This window comes from Mobula hypostoma, chromosome 8, assembly GCF_963921235.1.
Source record: "Mobula hypostoma chromosome 8, sMobHyp1.1, whole genome shotgun sequence".
In the NCBI taxonomy this organism is placed as follows: Eukaryota; Metazoa; Chordata; class Chondrichthyes; order Myliobatiformes; family Myliobatidae; genus Mobula; species Mobula hypostoma.
The window spans coordinates 93,600,216-93,621,973 of NC_086104.1; the positions used below are offsets into that span (position 1 = coordinate 93,600,216).

The window sequence follows — 21,758 nt, forward strand, 5'->3', positions numbered from 1 at the left end:
AGTTGGCTGAGGCGGCAGCCACCAAGCAGAACCAGCGGAATAAGAAGAGGTATGATCAGAAAGTAAAGTTCGTCCAGCTATTGCCAGGAAACCAAGTCCTTATCCGGAATTTAGGACTACCTGGTAAGCACAAGTTGGCGGACCGTTGGGCAGCCACCCCCTATGTGGTGGAGAGTCAGATGCCGAATCTCCCTGTTTACCAGGTGAGACCTGAGGATGGGAAGGGGCCTGTCAAGGTACTCCATCGGAACCACCTGCTGCCTCTGGGTCGAGACGTGCAGGTAGACCCAGAGCCCGAATGGGAGTTTACGGCTAGTACGAGGGCTCTGCAAGGGCGTGGGGCAAGGGAAGAGCTCGCTGCAAAGGAGACGGGGCCGGTCCCCACCTCGAAAAGGGATACGTCATTGGAAGACGATGATTCGGACGTGTGGTACCTGTTTACGTTCGCTGATTCCCTGGTGCCGGGAGAAGAGGCTCCTGGCCCTTCCATCACTGAGTCAGGGGAACCGAGGGAGGGTGTTGCAGAGCCGTCTGTACTACAGCCAGAATTGGGGGAGGAGAAGGTGGGGCCAGAACCTGAGGCAGGGGGCTCACAGGGGCTGAGGGGTCCTGGTGAGGGGGAGGGTCCGACAGATAGGCCCGGGGGGGGGGGGGGGTTACCTGGGGTGTCTCAACAGGGAGAGTCAGCAGAGGAAGTCCAGAGGCCTCAGAGGAGTAGGCATCCCCTGGAGAGACTGACATACAGTGCCGGGAGAGCAGGGTGTGATCTCTACTGCCCTGGAAAGTTATGACACTGCTTTATGCACCTGGGTTGGGTTTTGTGTTTTACAAGGAGCACTGGTGAATTCTGTTAACGTCATGAGGGCATGACTTTTATTGGTGGGGGGGAGAGTGTACGGGGTCTTTCTTTTTCGTTAAATTTAAAATGGCTTCTTTTATGTTATACTGGGGAATGCTGAGAAAGTCTCTAACTAGACAGTTGCTTGGGTTATTATAGATAGCAGGGTGCTATTAACCAATGGGTGGTCATGTATTGTTTTGTTTTCGGATAAATGCTATATCATATGACTGTGGACGGGGTTTTTGCGGGGAGTCGGAGGAGAGACGAGGAGGACGGCAGATGTGCGGGGGTTTTTGGTGGGGAGTCGGAGGAGAGACGGGGAGGACGGTGGATGAGGTTTTGGCGGGGAGTTGGAGAAGAGACGGGGAGGACGGTGGACGGGGTTTTTGGGGGAAGTCGGAGGAGAGACGGGGAGGACGGTGGAGAGACGGGGAGGACGGCGGATGTGCGGGGGTTTTTGATGGAGAGTCAGAGGAGAGACGGGGAGGACGGTGGATGGGGTTTTTGGCGGGGAGTCAGAGGATAGACGGGGAGGACGGCGGAGAGATGGGGAGGACGGTGGAGAAACGAGGAGTCGGAGGAGAGATGGGGAGGATGGTGGAGAGACGAGGAGTCGGAGGAGAGATGGGGAGGACGGTGGAGAGACGAGGAGTCGGAGGAGAGACGGGGAGGACGGTGGACGTGCGGAAAGGCTCCGGTCAATCACTCTGGGTGGTCCCGAGCCGTGAGTTGACAGGATTCGGGTGGTCGTCAGGAATCGATTGAGCTCCAACAGTTGCGCAGAAGAACTTGGACTTTGATAAGTGTTGGTGCCTTTTTTTCATTACTTCCCTTTCTGTATTGAATTTATATTAATGTCATAGAATTAGTAATATCTATAAAGTGTACTGTTAAAATTTACTGGGTGTGCTGGCTGATGATTGATGTTTGGGCTTGATTCGGGCGGAACCGACCCTGTGGGAAGCGTTGAGGCAGGTGCTGGGTGGGATTTCCCCTAGACATATACGAGCCAATATAACAGAACGTTACTGTAGTATTACAAAATGCTACTTACCTAAGCTGGACAGGTTGAACATATTCTTTCCTAAACCGTTTCAGTTCTGCACTAAGAGGTTGGTCACCGTGCTCCAAAGCTTTTCGATCAGCTTCAGTGGGCTCTGGCTCTGGAATCTCAAATCTGACATTAAGTGCAGTATACAACACAAAATCAAAATGTGTCCATCCAAAGTATGTTATAATTCATTTAGTACCTCACTCAAGTGGTAAACTGAGTAAAATTATAAGCTAAACATAAATAAAACTAAATTTCACCACTTCATTTATCTCTTGCAAACACTACGCACATCAGTACTGCATTCATTCATCAGCTTTCTTTCTCATTACCAATTGTGTTGTCTCCATCTGACTTGTGAATGAAAGAATACAAGCTTCTTGAAATTTTATACTTTTATAGTAGAGAAATAGGTCATTAAGACCAACCATCTTTGTTCTGCATAAGCCTTGTCTGATCAACATATCCTTCTATTCCTTTCTCACTATTTTCTGCTATAGTTCAACTTTAACTTGATTTATATTCTTTATCACAGTCATTATTATCAACACAAAACTTTCTAATTCTACGAAATTCTGCCAAGTTCAAAGCACCAATGTTGCTCAGCCTCTGCTTGTGTAGCCAGAAAACCAGAAATGCTGAACTACACAATAATATACAAATAGTTCAAAATATATTTTTAATTCACATAATGAAATTTCTCCATCTGTCACAATAATTCCCCCTCCTGTTCAAGACAAATTTTCCACACCACCCGTATTACTCTATTCCAGAAGCCAGTCTAATTCAATAGACAAATACAAAAGCATTATTAGCATCTCTCACATGTGACAGGTGCTCTTTACCCACTTCCCACTTTCTCTGGATTCTCTTGGTCAATCTCCCAATTACTATCCTCTGTGATGCTGCTTACATCCTGCCAAAGATTTGCTCTGCTCTATACAACAGAAAATTGGTACAACTATCACAGAAACAGATAGAAAGGAATAGTTTGAATTAAAATGAAACAAATTAACAAAAACAGATTATGGAGACATACACTAGAAAAAATGTGTGCTAAACGAAACAGGAAGGGTGTAACACATACCAACATCAGGAATAAAAAGGAAGAAACTGAATAAGGCATGAAGAGACTTGACAGCAGTTTCACATCACCTGAAATCCTTACATGACTGTGTATACTGGCTACCTCCAAGGCGGACCAAAAGTCACTGTCGTAGAAGAGATTTCCTGATCCATAACTGTCTGCAATCCAGACAGTACAAAGCATTCTAAATGCAGTAAAAGTGGCATCTGTCTAAACTTTGGCCTAAAGCTTAGATACAACTACATATCTAAATAAAGAAAGCACTTTAGAGTCAGCTTATGGAAAATAAACTGGCCATTACACTAATACCAGCAAATACAGCAATGCTCTACAATCCAAAATATTTAGGAACCAAGAAATGTTAGCAATAATTCTCTTTCCAGAGCTTCTAATCTGCCAGTTTTTTTTTGGCATACAAGATTTGAGGCTAACAATATTTATGTATTATTTATGTAAGCTAACAATTCAAATTATTTTTTAAAAACTTCAATTTTATTAAGTTCCTGGTTTTGTGCAGCTATGTTTCTTTTACTATTCCTTAACATTAAGACAACAAATTGCAGCACAAGATCATTCAGTAACCTACCTTTCAATTAAAAGCCCAAGCAACTCCCGAGGCTTGCAGAAAGAACGATATGTTGTGAGGAATGTCCTAACGAAGTTTGGATCTAGAAAAACAAAAAGTATTTTGAATATGGTACCCTTAATGTAACGTCTGCAATTTTTTCCCTGAAAACAAAAGATATAGTAATTTGTGACATCAAAAAGCCCACTACAAAATATTTATTATTTCTATTATATAATGCCTCAAAAGAAGCATTAATTTCAAAAAGTAAAACACTGACCATTTGCCACTGAGTTCATAATATGTTTTATCTATTTTCTTGTGCATTTTATTCCTTATGCCATTTAAGGTGTCTGCAATACAATACCAGTGCAAATATCGAATATCAGAATAGTACATAGTATTCTGTTTTTCCGATGAGCAAGTGAATCATAAATTCTGTGTATAGCATTCACTTAATATTTTGGAGATGGGAAAACATGGCGAAAAACAGAAGAATGCAAGACTAACTAAACATTTCACATTTCTTCAGTTGAAATAGAAAGATATACTTATTATCAAATTGCTATCAATTTAAGCAGAGCCAGCACTACAACTTAAAATAAACAAGAGCATCAAAGCAAAATAGTACTTCTTACACATTACAAAGCAGAATATATTTCGTGAAACTATTGTCATGTAAATACTATTAGCCCAACACTCCTACAGTTTATTTGTTCTGTTCTATGAAACAGACAATTAATAAAAACAAAGCCATAGGGGAAAACTTTTTCCTCCTTTTAGTACCTTCAGGATATTCTTATTCCAACTTATGTGTTTAAAAACCTTTTGAACAAGCATCTTACGTCCTTCCAGCTTTTCAATTCATTTTTGTAACACGACCTGCCTGCCTTTGCTAAAGACAATGCACCAATACACAATTCATTAAACCTGCCTTCTCTAAACATACTATGATCCACCTGAATAGTTGAGTGACTATTCCTTCAAATGAAGAACTGTCAATTTTTCAGTTAGCTTGTCACATATTTTCCAAAAATGATAATCAAATTTAGAAAATCTACAGATTAATTGCGCAGTCTGCTCACGTGTACATGTCTAAAAGATGCTGAGAAATGTCATATGTCATTTTGGGGTTCCTCAAGCAAATCTTTTGTCACTTCCTCCTTCCCTTGTTTATGTGCCTTTACCTCACAAGATGCCACTGCTGCTTAACGCCTACCTTTAAGATTTCAGGGCTGCCGGTCTGCCTGACCTCCTGCAGCAACAACACAAAGTGGACGTCTGATTTGTAAAATGACAGCACAGTGGACATCTTGGATCAGGTCTCGTGTCTATGGTAGTTTGACCTAGCGGCACCAGAAACTACCGAATCACCCAGCGAGCTCTGCAAATCAAAACAGCAGATATATGTTTTCATAAACATGTCAGTTTACCTTTTAAACTGTTTTAATGCCACCTGCAGAACTCCAATCAAGGTGCCAGAAATCCCCAATGGGCAATTCTGATTTGTACATGCCAAATGTGGCATTTTATGCAGTTGACATCTGCACCATGTGTCCACATGGTTGGCTCAAAATGAATATGGTGCTGGAACCGTTCAAACATCCACAGTAGTGTGCTTGATGGAACTTTTCTTTGAATGACTGAATTTTAAATGTGCGCTACCACAGCCTAGCAGGAAAAAGAAAAAAATAATACTGGGAGGAGGTGGTGCAAGATAGGTGAGGATTTTGTACATATACAGTTGCAAGAAAAAGTTTGTGAACACTTTGTAATTACCTGGTTTTCTGCATTAATTATTTATAAAATGTGGTCTGATCTTCACTTAAGTAGCTTAAACTAATAACGCACAAACAACTGAATTTCTTGTACACCATTTAAATAATCACAGTCTAGGTTCAGTAAGGTAGGTGAACCTCTGGGATAATGCCTTCTACAAAAGCTATTTGGAGTCAGGTGTTCCAATCAATGAGATGATTGGAGGTATGGGTTGGAGAGGTGCCCTGCCTTATAAAAAAGACATACAAAATCAGGTTACTGACAGAATCTGCTCTTCTCAGGAAAGGTCTGTTTCTGTGCACCATGCCTTGATCAAAACAACATTCAGAGGACCTTAGAAGAAGAATTGTAGAGATGCAAGAAACTGGAAAAGACTAAAAAAGCATTTCTAAAGACCTCAGTGTTCATCAGTCCACAGAAAGAGAAATTGTCTACAAATGGAGACAACTCAGTACTGTTGCTACTCTACCTAGGAATGGGCATCCTACAAAGAGCACAATGTGCAAATTATGAGGGAGGTGAAAAAGAATTAAGGGTAACAGCAAAAGACCTGTAGAAATCTCTCAAACTTGCTAAAGTCTCTGTTCATGTGTCCACTACAAGAAAAACACTGAACAGAGACTTCATGGAAAGACATCATGAAGGAAACCACTGCTCTCCTAAAACAACATTGCTGCACGTCTCAAGTTTGCAAAATCACCTGGATGCTCCACAATGCTTCTAAAACAATGTTCTGTGGACAGATAAGACAAGGTTGATCTTTTTGGTAGAAATGCACACCGCTACTACACATTTGGAGGAAAAAGGACACTGCACACCAACACCAAAACCTCATCCCAACTGTGAAGCATGGCAGAAGCATCATGGTTTAGGCTGCTATGTGTTTTGGAATGGCCAAATCAGAGTCCAGACCTTAACCCAATTGAGATGCTATGGCTTGACTTGAAGAGAGCTGTTCATGCAAAGTATCCCAGGAATACTGATGAACTAAAACAGTTTTTTATGGAGAAATGGTCTAAAATTCCTCCTTGCCATTGGGCAAGTCTGATCAGCACCAACAAGGAACATTTGGTGGATGTTATCACTGCTAAAGGAGGTTCTACCAGTTATTAAATACAAAATTCACATCCTTTTTCCAGCCTGGACTGTAAGTAATTAAACAGTGTTCAAAAAAGATGTGAAAAGTACAAATGTTTGTGTGTTATTAGATTTGGCAGATTGTGTTTGTCTATTATTGTGACTTAAATGAAGATCAGACCACATTTATAGAATAGTATAGCACAGTACAGGCCCTTTGGCCCACGATGTTGTGCCGACCCTCAAACCCTGCCTCCCATATAAGCCCCCACCTTAAATTCCTCCAAATACCTGTCTGGTAGTCTCTTAAAATTCACTAGTGTATCTGCCTCCACCACTGACTCAGGCAGTGCATTCCACGCACCAACCACTCTCTGAGTAAAAAAACCTTCCTCTAATATCCCCCTTGAACTTCCCACCCCTTACCTTAAAGCCATGTCCTCTTGTATTGAGCAGTGGTGCCCTGGGGAAGAGGCGCTGGCTATCCACTCTATCTATTCCTCTTATTATCTTGTACACCTCTATCATGTCTCCTCTCATCCTCCTTCTCTCCAAAGAATAAAGCCCTAGCTCCCTTAATCTCTGATCATAATGCATACTTTCTAAACCAGGCAGCATCCTGGTAAATCTCTGCTGTACCCTTTCCAATGCTTCCACATCCTTCCTATAGTGAGGTGACCAGAACTGGACACAGTACTCCAAGTGTGGCCTAACCAGAGTTTTATAGAGCTGCATCATTACATCGCGACTCTTAAACTCTATCCCTTGACTTATGAAAGCTAACACTCCATAAGCTTTCTTAATTACCCTATCCACCTGTGAGGCAACTTTCAGGGATCTGTGGACATGTAACCCCAGATCCCTCTGCTGCTCCACACTACCAAGTATCCTGCCATTTACTTTGTACTCTGCCTTGGAGTTTGTCCTTCCAAAGTGTACCATCTCACACTTTTCCGGGTTGAACTCCATCTGCCACTTCTCAGCCCACTCCTGCATCCTATCAATGTCTCTCTGCAATCTTTGACAATCCTCTACACTATCTACAACACCACCAACCTTTGTGTCGTCTGCAAACTTGCCAACCCACCCTTCTACCCCCACATCCAGGTCATTAATACAAATCACGAAAAGTAGAGGTCCCAGAACAGATCCTTCTCACTAGTCACAATCCTCCAATCTGAATGTACTCCCTCCACCACCACCCTCTGCCTTCTGCAGGCAAGCAAAATCTGAATCCACCTGGCCAAACTTCCCTGGATCCCATGCCTTCTGACTTTCTGAATAAGCCTACCATGTGGAACCTTGTCAAATGCCTTACTAAAATCCATATAGATCACATCCACTGCACTACCCTCATCTATATGCCTGGTCACCTCCTCAAAGAACTCTATCAGGCTTGTTAGACACGATCTGCCCTTCACAAAGCCATGCTGACTGTCCCTGATCAGACTATGATTCTCTAAATGCCTATAGATCCTATCTCTAAGAATCTTTTCCAACAGCTTTCCCACCACAGACATAAGGCTCACTGGTCTATAATTACCCGGACTATCCCTACTACCTTTTTTGAACAAGGGGACAACATTCGCCTCCCTCCAATCCTCTGGTACCATTCCCGTGGACAACGAGGACATAAAGATCCTACCCAGAGGCTCAGCAATCTCTTCTCTTGCCTCGTGGAGCAGCCTGGGGAATATTCCATCAGGCCCCAGGGATTTACTGTCCTAATGTATTTTAACAACTCCAACACCTCCTCTCCCTTAATATCAACATGCTCCAGAACATCAACCTCACTCATATTGTCCTCACCATCATCAAGTTCCCTCTCATTGGTGAATACTGAAGAGAAGTATTCATTGAGGACCTCGCTCACTTCCACAGCCTCCAGGCACATCTTCCCACCTTTATCTCTAATCGGTCCTACCTTCACTCCTGTCATCCTTTTTTTCTTCACATAATTGAAGAATGCCTTGGGGTTTTCCTTTACCCTACTCGCCAAGGCCTTCTCATGCCCCCTTCTTGCTCTTCTCAGCCCCTTCTTAAGCTCCTTTCTTGCTTCCCAATATTCCTCAATAGACCCATCTGATCCTTGCTTCCTAAACCTCATGTATGCTGCCTTCTTCCACCTGACTAGATTTTCCACCTCACTTGTCACCCATGGTTCCTTCACCCTACCATTCTTTATCTTCCTCACCGGGACAAACTTGTCCCTAACATCCCGCAAGAGATCTCTAAACATCAACCACATGTCCATAGTACATTTCCCTACAGAAACATCATCCCAATTCACACCCGCAAGTTCTAGCCTTATAGCCTCATAATTTGCCTTTCCCCAATTAAAAATTTTCCTGTCCTCTCTGATTCTATCCTTTTCCATGATAATGCTAAAGGCCAGGGAGCGGTGGTCACTTTCCCCCAGATGCTCACCCACTGAGAGATCTGTGACCTGACCCGGTTCATTACCTAGTACTAGATCTAGTATGGCATTCCCCCTGGTCAGCCTGTCCACATACTGTGACAGGAATCCGTCCTGGACACACTTAACAAACTCTGCCCCATCTAAACCCTTGGAACTAATCAGGTGCCAATCAATATTAGGGAGGTTAAAGTCACCCATGATAACAACCCTGTTATTTTTGCACCTTTCCAAAATCTGCCTCCCAATCTGCTCCTCTGTATCTCTGCTGCTACCAGGGAGCCTATAGAATACCCCCAATAGAGTAACTGCTCCCTTCCTGTTACTGACTTCCACCCATATTGACTCAAAAGAGGATCCTGCTACATTACCTACCCTTTCTGTAGCTGTAATAGTATCCCTGACCAGTAATGCCACCCCTCCTCCCCTTTTTCTGCCCTCTCTATCCCTTTTAAAGCACCAAAATCCAGGAATATTGAGAATCCATTCCTGCCCTGGTGCCAGCCAAGTCTCTGTAATGGCCACTACATCATAATTCCATGTATGTATCCAAGCTCTCAGTTCATCACCTTTGTTCCTGATGCTTCTTGCATTGAGGTACACACATTTCAGCCCTTCTACCTTACTGTCTTTACACCGTTTATTCTGCTTCTCTTTCCTCAAAGCCCCTCTGTATGTTAGATCTGGCTTTACTCCATGCACTTCTTTCACTGCTCTATCGCTCTGGGTCCCATCCCCCTCGCAAATTAGTTTAAACCCTCCCGAACCATGCTAGCAAACCTACCTGCAAGGATATTGCTCCCCCTCGAGTTCAGGTGCAACCCATCCAATCTGTACAGGTCCCACCTTCCCCAGAAGAGATCCCAATGATCTAAAAATCTAAAATCCTGCTCCCTGCACCAACTCCTCAGCCACACATTCAACTGCCATCTCCTCCAATTCTTACCATCTCTGTCACGTAGCACTGGCAACAATCCTGAGAACGCCACCCTTGAGGTCCTGTTCTTCAGCCTTCTGCCTAGTTCCCGAAGCTCACACTTCAGGACCTCATCCCTCTTCCTGTCTAAGTCATTGGTCCCAACATGTATCACGACTTCTGGTTGCTTTCCCTCTTGTACCAGGATGTCGTGCACCCGGTCAGAGACATCCCGGACCCTGGCACCCGGGAGGCAACAAACTATGCAGGTGTCCTTCTCACGTCCACAAAATCTCCTGTCTGCTCCCCTGACTATAGAGTCTCCAATGACTACAGCTCTCCTCTTCTCCGTCCCACCCTTCTGCACCACAGGGTCAGACTCAGTGCTGGAGGCCCTGCCACCGTGGCTCACACCTGGTCGGTTGTCCCCACCAACAGTATCTAGGACGGTAAACTTATTATTCAGGAGAATGGCTACAGGGGTGCTCTGCACTACCTGTCTGCTCACCTTCGCTTTCCCCCCTCTGACTGTCACCCAATGACCTGCTTCCGACAGCCTAGATGTGACTACCTCCCTGTAGCTCTAATCTATGACTGCCTCATTCTCCCTTATGAGTCGAAGGTCATCCAACTGCTGCTCCAGATTCCTTACACGGTCTTCCAGATCGCCTAGCCGTATGCACTTCTGGCAGATGTGACTCTGCGGGAGAGGAGAGTTCCCCCAAGACGGCCACATCTCACATGAGAGGCACATCACCGTCTCAGGAGACATTGTAAAAACTAACTGCGAGCTAGCTTGTCCTCCGCCTCTTCCCGTCGAAGCCTCTCGAGTCAAAGCTCCACTCCTTCACTGGCCAGCTCACTCACTGGCTGCTTTGCTTGAGCTATCGCTCTATTTATCTGTTTGAGCTTTTCAAAATGTTTGGTCACCTGACCTCGACTGCCCAATCAGCTGCTTTCTGCTGAGTCTGAGCTATTCAAATCTCGATTGTCTAATCAACGGCTTTCTGCTGATCTATTCAAATCTTGATTGATTTGATTGCACAGACCAACTGCCAAAACTGCCAGAATCTCTCGAGTCAAAGCCTCTTCCACTCTTTCACTGGCCCACTCACTCACTGGCCGCTTTGCTTGAGCTATCCCTCTATTTATCTGAGTAATGCTGAAAACAAGGCAATTGCAAACGGTTCACAACCCTTTCTTGCAACTGTATTTATTCATATGCAGTGTTGCAAATATGCAATGCTTTACTTGCTTTGTAAATAAAATCGCTCTGTCCCACAGGGGAAGTTGTTCTCAAACGGCAGAGGTAGGCAACCGTGGCTGACAAGGGAAGTCAAGGACCGCATGAAAGCCAAGGAAAGGGCATATAAAGTAGCAAAAGTGAGTGGCAGTTGGATGATTCGGAAGCTTATAAAATTCAACAAACAGCAACTAAAAAGCTATAAGAAGGGAAAAGATTAAATATGAGGGCAAACTAGATAATAATATAAAACAAGATACTGCAAGTTTTTACAGTTATACAAAGAATAAAAGGGAGGTGGGAGTTGATATTGGACCATTGGACCACTGGAAAATGATGCTGGTGAGTTAGCAATGGGGGACAAAGAAATGGCAGATTAACTTAATGGGTACTTTGCATCAGTCTTCACTGTGCAAGACACTAGCAGTGTGCCAGAGGTCCGTGAGTGTCAGGGAGCAGGAGTGAGTGCCATTGCTATTACAAAGGAAAAAATGCTAGGCAAAATCAAAGGTCATAAGGTGGATAAGTCACCTGTGCCAGATGGACTGCATCCCAGAGTCCTGAGAGAGGTTGCTGAAGAGATAACGGATGCAATGGTCATGATATTTCAAGAATCAAAGAAAGGAAATTATTGGCCAGTTAGCCTCACCTCAGTGGTTGGGAAATGTGTTGGAGTTCATTATTAAGGATGAGGTTTCAGGGCACTTGGAGACTAAAGGGAAACCTTGCCTGACAAACTTGTTAAAGTTCTTCAAGGAAGTAATAAGCAGGATGGACAAAGGAGAGGTAGCAGATATCATTTACTTGGATTTTCAGAAGGTGTTTCATAAGGTGCCACACATGAGGCTGCTAAATAAGATAAAATCATATGGCATTACAAGAGAGATACTGACATGGATAGAAGAATGACTGACAGGCAGGAGGCAGCGAGTGGAAATAAAGGAGCGATTTTCTGGTTGGCTGCCAGTGACTAGTGGTGTTCCTCAGGGTTCAGTACTGGGAACGTTACTTTTCACATTGTCAATGATTTAGATAATGGAATTGATGGCTTTGTGGCAAAGTTTGCAGATGATACAAAGATAGTTGGAGGGGTAGGTAGTGTCCAGGAAAGCAATGCAATTGCAGCAGGATTTCGACAAATTGGAAGAATGGGCAAAAAAGTGGCAGATGGACACAGTGTTGGGAAATATACAATAATGCATTTTGGTAAAAAGGAACAATAGTGTGGACTATTATCTAAATGGGGAGAAGAATCAAACATCAGCAGTGCAAAGGGACTTAGGAGTCCTCATGCAAGGCTCCCAGAAGGTTGAGTCTGTGGTAAAGAAGGCAAATGCAATGTTGGCATTTATTTCAAGGGGAATATAATATAAAAGCGAAGAAATAATGCTGAGTCTTTATAAGACACTAGTCAGTCCGCACTTGGAGTATTGTCAACAGTTTTGGGCCCCATATCTCAGAAAGGATGTGTTGTCATTGGAGAGAGTCCAGAGGAGGTTCACGAGGACGATTCGGGAAATGAAAGGGTTAACATATGAGCAGCCAACGATTCGAGAAATGAAAGGGTTAACATATGAGCAGCGTTTGGCAGCTTTCGGCGTACACTCACTGGAATTTAGAAGAATGCGTGGGGACTTTGACAAATTGGAAGAATGGCAAAAAGAAGTGGCGGATGGAATACAGTGTTGGGAAATGTATGATAATGCATTTGAGGAGCATTTAGCAGCTTTGGGCCTGTACTCACTGGAATTCAGAAGAACGCAGGGGCGGGGGTGGGTTGGGGGGAGGGATCTCATTGAAACCTACCAAATGTTGAAAGGACTAGATACGGTGGATGTGGAGAGGTTGTTTCCTATGGTGGGGGTATCCAGAACTAGAGGGCACAGCCTCAAAATTGAGGGGCGATCTTTTAGAACAGAGGTAAGGAGGAATTCTTCAGCCAGAGAGTAGAGAATCTGTGGAATGCTCTGCCACAGACTGCGGCGGAGGCCAATTCCATGGGCATTTTTAAGGCAGAGGTTTATTGGACAGGGCATCAAAGGATATGATGAAAAGGCAGGTGTATGGGGTTGAGTGGGATCTAGAATCAGCCATGATAGAATGACAGAGCAGACTCAATGGGCTGAATGGCCTAATTCTACTCTTGTCTTATGGTGTCCTGAAGAAGGGTTTTGGCCCAAAGTGTTGACTGTTTATACTCTTCCAGTGATGCTGCCTAGCCTGCTGAATTGCTCCAGCATTTTGTGTGTGTTGCCTTGGCCCCAGTGTGGCTGATTTTTGAGTTCTTGAACTACAGACCAGAGACCCTATGAACCAGTAATCACATCAAATGTTTAAAAATTGGTAAATCCTAATGTTTGCTTGTTGTTATAATCCTCTGAATATCTTGTGCTTTCAGAGAATAAAATTCATTGATTGAGCTGGAAGAAGTTTATCTTGGTTGTGATGAGCTGTTCTAAAGAGTATCTTCTTTAAGAAGGCGATGCTTGGCCCTATTCCTTAAATTTTAGCAGATTCAATATAGTAGTTTGGAATTCAGATTGTAGCATTTTAGCAGGTGTGGAAGAATCTGCAGACAAAGTTGAAAGAAAGTTGAACTTGAGTGGGCTGCACTGAATCAAGTCTTCACCCTGAGTGGTATCAAAGCGCTCACTTTTTTTTAAAAAAAAAACGGCTTCCCAAGTAGGTGATATGTACGACCTTACAAAAATTTAGACACAGTTATGTCATGTAACACTCTAAGAAGCCTCACTCACAATGCGCTGGAGGAACTCAGCAGGTCAGTCAGCATCAGTTGAAAAGATTAGTCGACGTTTCGGGCTGAAACCCTTCGTCAGGACTGAAGGAAGATCTTTGGGGAGGCTTTGAAGAATGCTGGTAGTACTCTCAGAAGTCTACCAGGACTTTCATTAAGCTGTGATGTCACAGTGTGTTCTATTAGGTTTGTTTTTCTTGACATTTAGGGAGTTTGGAGGATCTCTGGACACAGGATAAAGTTTTCTTTTCAATAACAATACCTCCATTTACAAACCTCCTTTAATGTAGCAAAAACAAAAGCTTGATGTAGTTGAAGGCAAGAATAGGCAGTCTTAGACTTTGCATGGATAAAAGGCTAGAAACTCAACTTGGGAACTGAAATATGACACAAAGGTTGCAAATTGTGTGTGTTATTTGAGAGAATGGTGTTGATGGCTACAGAATGATGTTTGTGATGGGCAGTTTTGTCTTTCTAATATTGAATTGAAAGAAATTTCTGTTAACAATAATGTCACTGAATGAACAATCTGAGAAATTAGAGAAAGTGGAGGACAGAAGGGCGGTAGTGTTGAGAAAAGTTATCAGTGTAAAGTGCCTCTCGGCAATGTTGTTAAGAATAGAAAGAAGAAATTGGATGGGACCAAAGGCCATCATGGAACTCTACAGTAACATGCAGACATGAAAAAGAAGCTATTGCTGATTAACTTCTATCTCTGTCTGAATAGAAAAAAATGGAAGAATGATGCCCTACATGCTGGATGATGATGGCAGAGTGCTCCAGGAAGATGGAATGATGCAGGTTAAAAGGAAGAAATGAGAAAGATTAACTTTGACATAATTATAAATGTTATTAATTAGAGCTGCTTTGTGCTACAGCAAGAGCAGAAATAGTTTTGTTCATCTTTTTTTTCCAGGATCTAGATGACCCAGACACCCATCCCATTATTGCTGTTGAGTCAGTAGTGGTAAACCATCTTTTTAAACTGCTGTGGTTCTTCTAGTGAAGGTAGTCCTAGAAAGTGATTGGAGAAGGAAGTTCAGGATTTAGACCTAATATAGATGAAATATCAGTGATGGTATGCAACTTGGAGGTGTATACACAGATGGTGAACTACACGTGTGCCTTAAGCTCTCATCCTACTTGACAACAGAAGTCATGGGTTGGTAGGTGCCATTTGAAGTGGTCGAGGCAAGAAACTACAGTGCATTTTGTAAAAGGTACTGGAGAGAACAAACGTTTAGGGTGATTGTTGGCTACCAGTCAAACAGCCTACTTTGTCAGGAGGGTGTTCATTTCCTATATACGCTGAGGTTGAATACATTCTGGTAAGTAGAAGGTATTACATCAAACTCTTCACTGTAGCCATCTAGCTCAAGTTCAAGCTTAAGTTGAATTGTCATTCAATTGTACATGAATACTCAAAAATACAGCCAAATGAAACAGCATTCCACTGGAGCCAAGGTGCAACCAACACAGTATCAACAGTCATACACAGTGCAAGGCACATATAGCACATAAGATAGCAGTAAACATACAGTCACACAAAAAGTATAATATAGCCCAAGTCCATGAGTGTTTGGATGTCGTCAGCCAGAATAAGCCCACAGCAGTCCGCAGACAAATGCAAATCAACCTGTTTTCCACCAAATGAACATACTGGAGAACAGCACTATGGCATGAGGCCCAGTCTGCGCTACAACAGAGGGCATATACAGCTATATTGCCATTGGTCATACTAAGAAGTCAGTAAACTGGACTTGCAATATTCTACATTACCAACACTGTTCCTACTAAGCTGCACGGGTGTATGGCCCTGCAGTAACTGAAATGCTACCATGCTCATAGCCTTTGCTGCTGTGCAGCTGGAATTTTCTTTTATATAAAGTTTTATTGAAGTGTCACGCAGTTTTTAGACCATGTAAACATTTTCTGCTCAGAGCAATGGTTGGTCTGCACAGCTGTAAAAAAAAATTACAGGCAACATTGATTACCAATGGCTAACAGGGTCTTGTGATCACAAGCAAAACCTCCATGGCAACCATTTGTTGTTAGGCTCCACACCACCTTTGCATATTGACAACAACTTCTTTCTGTAGCAGGCAGCAACACAGTCCACACCAAGTCCAGCTCCTCCAGCTCCCCCGCTATTAAGCAACTTACTGATGAAGTAGATCTGCAGTACTTGACATTCTTGATAACCAACAATGTCTTTCGATTGTAAAAAAAAGACAAAGGATGAACAATTGCACTTTTGGTTGGACCAAGAGTGGCCAGTGCTTCAGGGTGTGCCTCCATCTTACATGTATTTTGATAGATGACTGAAGTATTTTGGAATGGCAAAAAGTGAGTCACTCTCCAGAGGATCCAATCTCTGATGCACTCTCATACCCATTTTTATGGTAGCTTGACCAGTCAAGATTTGGGTTAGTTGTGACCCCCAAGGATGTTGCTGAATATGCCACCAAATGTCAAGGGTAAGTGATTCCACTCTGTTGTTCGAGATATTTACTGTCAGGCAACCTTGTGATATTTATTTATTTATGTCATTTATCGGTCCATGGCTGAATGCTAGCTGCTGCTTCATTTTCCATGAGGCTGGAAATGGAGTTGAACATAAAGTAACTAAAGGTGGTTAGTCAAGGATACGGCCCTTAAGTTGTCCAGCAGACATCTACTGTGATAATGATTGCCCCCCAACAACCACAGCCATCATCTTCATGTGTGGAATGAATCCTTCCACTGGGAGAGCTTTGCACTTAATGCAACTGACTTAAGTTATCTGAGCTTCTTGATTGCTGATCAAATGTTGCTTTGATGCCAGGGGCAAATTGTTCTCTCACTTCTGGAATTCAGCTCTTTGGTCTATGTCTGGATAACACTGTCAATGATACCTTGCATACATTTACTTAATACTGAGACTAGATTACATAGACCAGATGAGAATGGACACGCTTTATTGTTAGCAGGAGGTACCTGAGAAACTTTCTACATTAAGAACAAAAGAAATAGCAGTAGTAAACCAATGGCTCATGTCTGTCCGATGATTCAAAATATTCACAATTAATCTTTTACCTCAGTATAGTTTTCCACACCAACCATTATCCTCTGATTCTCTAAATATCTAATGCTTCTCTACAATGTATACTTTCAGTGACTAGATGAAAAAATTCTAAATAGTTAATGGATCAAAACGGCTCTTCTAATTCCTCTACCAAGTGATCATCCTTACACCAGGGGTTCCCAATCTTTTTTATACCATGGACCAATATCATTAAACAAGGAGTCCATGGATCCCAGTTTGGGAACTCCTGCCTTAGACACCCCAGACAGGGGAAGTATCAACTTTCAGTGTTTTGTACTTTTTAATAAGAGCCTGATTAATCTCTCATCTTCATCTGGAAATGCATCGAGGACTTTGTTCCCCCCGCAAAGAAAAAATCGGTCCAGGTCTATCCAAACTAGAAACGCTGGATTAACAGCATCTTGCGTGCTGCACTCACCACGCGAGACAGAGCTTTCGTCACCAGTAACCACCAGGAACTCAAGAAATGCAGCTACAATCTATGAAAAGTCATCAAGGCAGCAAAACAATAATACAGGGACAAGATCAGGACACAATTCTCCACCAACAACACATGCAGCTTATGGCAAGGTCTGCACACCATCGCAGACTTCAAAGCTAAAAGCAGTGGTGCTACCAACATTGCTGCCTCTCTCCCAGATGAGCTAAATCCTTTTTTACACTCGGTTCAATGTTGCCAACACTGAGCCCCTGTGGTGAGCCACTGATGTGACCTGCATCTTGGTCATCTTTGAGGCTGAAGTATGTGGGTGTTTCCAACAAGTGGACAGTCACATGGCTGCGGGACCGAATGGCGTCCCAGGGCGGATACTCAGAATGTGTATACCACAACTGGCTGGCGTGTTTGCAGACATTTTTAATCTCGCCCTCTCCCAGTGTAGAGTGCTCTCCTACTTTAAAACATCCACCCTGTACCTAAAAAGACTAAGGCAACATGTCTGAATGACTGGCATCCCGTTGCACTCACCTCAATAATAAGCAAATTCTTTGAGAGGCTGGTTAAGGACTGCATCTGGAGCAAGTTACCACCCACAATGGACCCCTTACAATTCGCCCACCGACATAACTGATCGACAGATGATGCAGTAGCCACAGCTCTCCACGTCATCCTAACACATCGGGAGAAGAGGGATGCTGTTCTTAGACTACAGTTTAGCATTCAACACCATAATTCCCTCCAAGCTTGACAAGAAGCTCAGAGACCTTGGCCTTCACCCTGCCTAGTGCAGTTAGTTCCTGGATTTCCTGTCAGATCACTAACAGATGATAAGAGTGGACTCCCTCACCTTTGCCCCTCTGAACCTCACCACAGGAGCCCCCCAGGGTTGTGTCCTAAGCTCCCTCCTTTACTCTCTGTACACCCATGACTATGTTGCTACCCAAACCTCCAATCCGCTAATTAAATTTGCAGATGATACTACATTGACTGGCCTGATCTCAAATAATAACGAGGCAATCTACACAGAAGGAGTCATCACCCTGACACAGTGGTGTCAAGAAAACAAGCAATCCCTCAATGTTGCAAATCAAAGGAGCTGATTGTGGACTACAGGAGGAACAGAGACAGACTCATCCCTATTGACATCAATGGATCTGTGGCTGAGAGAGTGAATAGCTTTAGGTTCCTCTGTATTCATCTTGGTCTGAACATACCGGCCATGTGGTAGAGAAAGCACAACAGTGCCTCTTTTACCTTAGACAGACGAAAAAGTTTGGTATGAGTCCCCAAATCCTAAGGACTTTCCACAGGGGCACAATTGAGAGCAGCCTAACTGGCTGTATCACTGCCTGGTATGGGAATTGTATTTCACTCAATTGCAGGACTCCGCAAAGAGTGGTGTGGACAGCCCAGCACATCTGTGGATGTGAACTTTCGACTATTCAGGACATCTACAGAGACAGGTGTGTAAAAAGGGCTGGAAGGATCATTGGGGACCTGATTCACCACAACTACGAACTATTCTAGCTGCTGCCATCCGGGAAACGGTACCACAGCATTAAAGCCGGAACCAACAGGCTCCGGGACAATTTCATCCACCATCCCATCAGACTGATTATTTCACACTGACACAATTGTATTTCATAGCTATATTGACTGTTCTGTTGTATATCTTACTGTACATACTATTTATTATAAATTATTATAATTTGCACATTGCACATTCAGGCAGAGACGTTACCAAAGATTTTCACTCCTCATGTATGTGAAGGATGTAAGAAATAGTCAATTCATTTCATCCAAATTCAATTCAATTCATCATATGACAAGCCCCACCGCCCAGAAATCAAACTGGTGTTTGTGTTTCTCTGCAGACCCTGTACAGCAACAACATATTTCAAAGTCAGATTCCGAAACAAGCACTCTAAGCTCAATGCAGCAACACAGTTCCAGAATAGATCATGTTCCAAGGCTACTATTACACCCTATCCTCGTTATATGCCAGGGATACGTTCCTCGAAGTTGACGCATAATGTGAAATCGCATAATGTGAATAATTATTTAAATGGAGAAAATAGGGATGCGTTCCAGAGGGCTTCCTAAATATGTTTTATCTGTAATTTATTCACATTTTTATACCAAAAAGACACAAAAGCAGTACTACAAGACAACATTTGTATTATATTTAATCAATTTAAGGTAATATTCAATGTAATAAATCATAGAAAGTTAACGTCTGAGGGTGTACAGTACTCACCAACAGTGGCAGGTGTGCTCGCTCCGGGAGATAAGTGGTTGTTGTGGTGTCGGATAATATCAGGCACAGCAAGGGGTGAAGGAAGACTCACAGAACTCTTTGAAATGCCGGCAGCAGAAGATTACAGCGATTTGCATAAAGTGGTGAGGGTTATTTGCTTGGCAGCATTTTGTTTTAAATTTGCTTGTAGGGAAGAAGGGTTGATGGCAGGGAATGACTGAAATGCTGACTCTGTTCTAAACTTGGGTCCATGTCCATCGCCATTTGTGCCAAGTGTTCCAACTTCCACCATTCCCTCACCATTGGTAAACTCCCGGGATTTTCAGAATCACCTGTTGCTTGCAGCATCTGAGAAGTAGTTCGCCGTAAAAAAATACGCACGCCTTGAATGTGGATCACACCAGTCGAGTGGTTGAATCAGCGATGTTGTGTTAGGCAGCGGGAAACGCAGTTATGTTAGGATGAATGCTGTCCAGATGTTTAGAATGGGCTGGCGCATTGTCAAGCAACAAAAGAATTTCAACAGCAAGATTCTGTTCCCAGCAGTAGCATCCCAGAGTTGTGTTACCTTCAGCTGATGTCGCGCTGTTTATAATTTCCAACTTTTTTCCCAAGTGTTAAAGCGGTTCTCTGCCACTCGGCTGATGGCCCAGGACATGATATCGGATGCTTAGGAGGCATAGTTAAATATTTCAAGCACAAAATCACTGTACCGTATGTAAAACCAACAGAAGTTTAAGATCGCACATCCACACCTTGCCAAAACCAATGCAAGAGTGGCGGGAGAGAGATTGTGAGGCGCGCGCACGTGACTTGTATTGGCGGGAAAGCGGTGCTTCTCATCCCAACAGTGAGACTGTGAGGCGCGCGCACGTGACTTGTATTGGAGGGAAAGCAGTACTCCTCGCATAACTGTGAATTTTGGACGCATATAACGAGACGTTGGTAGAAACAGGTTCCTTGCATAACTGTGAATCCGCATAGTCTGAAGACGCATATAATAAGGACAGGGTGTATTAAAATTTCTTTGGAAAAAAAACATGTAACATTCTTACTAATTCATGGAATTCCCTGCCCATAATTGTCATAAATGGAAATGGAACACCCAGGTAGGCACTGAGTGATTTGAACTGTGATGGGAGTATAAAAAAGCCATGTTCAAAGAGCAAGAGTAACACATGATACCAAAACGTTCAATCCAATGACATCAACTATAACCCATATAAAGCTCCACAGCCACTTCATAATTCATAGCAGTGTAGAGGAAGCAGTCGCCCTCAACTTCAATTTTCTACCCAAGACAAGGTCACTGATGGCCTGCCATATCCATTCAAGTTTCAGGCTTCATATACAAGGAGAAAGACAGATGAGAATGCTACCAAGAACCACCAAAATAAGACACTAGTTTAATTGGGACCAATATTTCAAATGAGGGACAAGCGTTTTACTCAGCAGATCAATAGCTGTACAAATGTGTGTGAGACCAATGGTTATACAGCTGTGCCTTTGAAGCATTGACATAATTGAATTGAACAAACATTTTTATTTATAGCAGGCATACAACAAAGCAGGGAGGGTATAGGGAAAGAAAATTTGAAAAGACAACACAAAAATTGCTGGAGGAACTCAGCAGGTCAGGCAGCATTTATGGAAATGAATAAACAGTTGATGTTTCAGGCTGAGACATTTAAACAGATCACTATAGATTCAGAGCTGGTGCTCCTCGCCATCAGTTTTCTAAAAATTTTGTATATTTTTGTGAAATTACCATCGATTTTCTAAGCTCTAAAATTCCAGAATGCTTAATCAGATTGCTGAATCTTTCTATTTATCAGAAAAGCACTACCTCAGAAGTCAATCTGAAGACCTTTTACTACATGTCTTCTGCTGCAGATATATCATTCCTCAGACAGGGAGACCACAACAGTATATAATATTGTAGGTGCAGTCTGAATAGGGACCTTATCTTGGTCCAATTATACATCTTTCCTCTTGTATTTAAATTCTCTTGTAATATAAACCTAGTGCTCTTTGCCTTTCTAAATGATTGCTGTATTAACTTTTAGTGATTTGTGTACAAGAATACCCAGGTTCTTCTGAACACCAGCACCATTCAATCTTTCAGCACTAGCAAAGCCCACTGCAGAGTTCGACACGATTAATATCTTTAAGGAGACATTTAGAGAATTTTAAATAGGTTTTGTTTATCTTGAAAATTCAGCAAAATAATGTGTTAGATCTCCTTAT

General features: G+C 42.9%; 1 protein-coding gene across 2 annotated transcripts in view; it reads right to left on the reverse strand.

Annotated features, from left to right (window-relative positions):
- The window catches only part of LOC134350741 (son of sevenless homolog 1), a 204,921-nt gene that overhangs the window by 43,490 nt on the left and 139,673 nt on the right, over positions 1-21,758 (reverse strand). For both annotated transcript variants that reach the window (XM_063056364.1, XM_063056363.1), the window contains exons 11-12: positions 3,566-3,647; positions 1,896-2,018 (exon numbers count right to left, since the gene is read on the reverse strand). In XM_063056364.1, the coding sequence (XP_062912434.1) occupies positions 1,896-2,018; positions 3,566-3,647 (205 nt within the window). The remainder of the gene's footprint in view (positions 1-1,895; positions 2,019-3,565; positions 3,648-21,758) is intronic.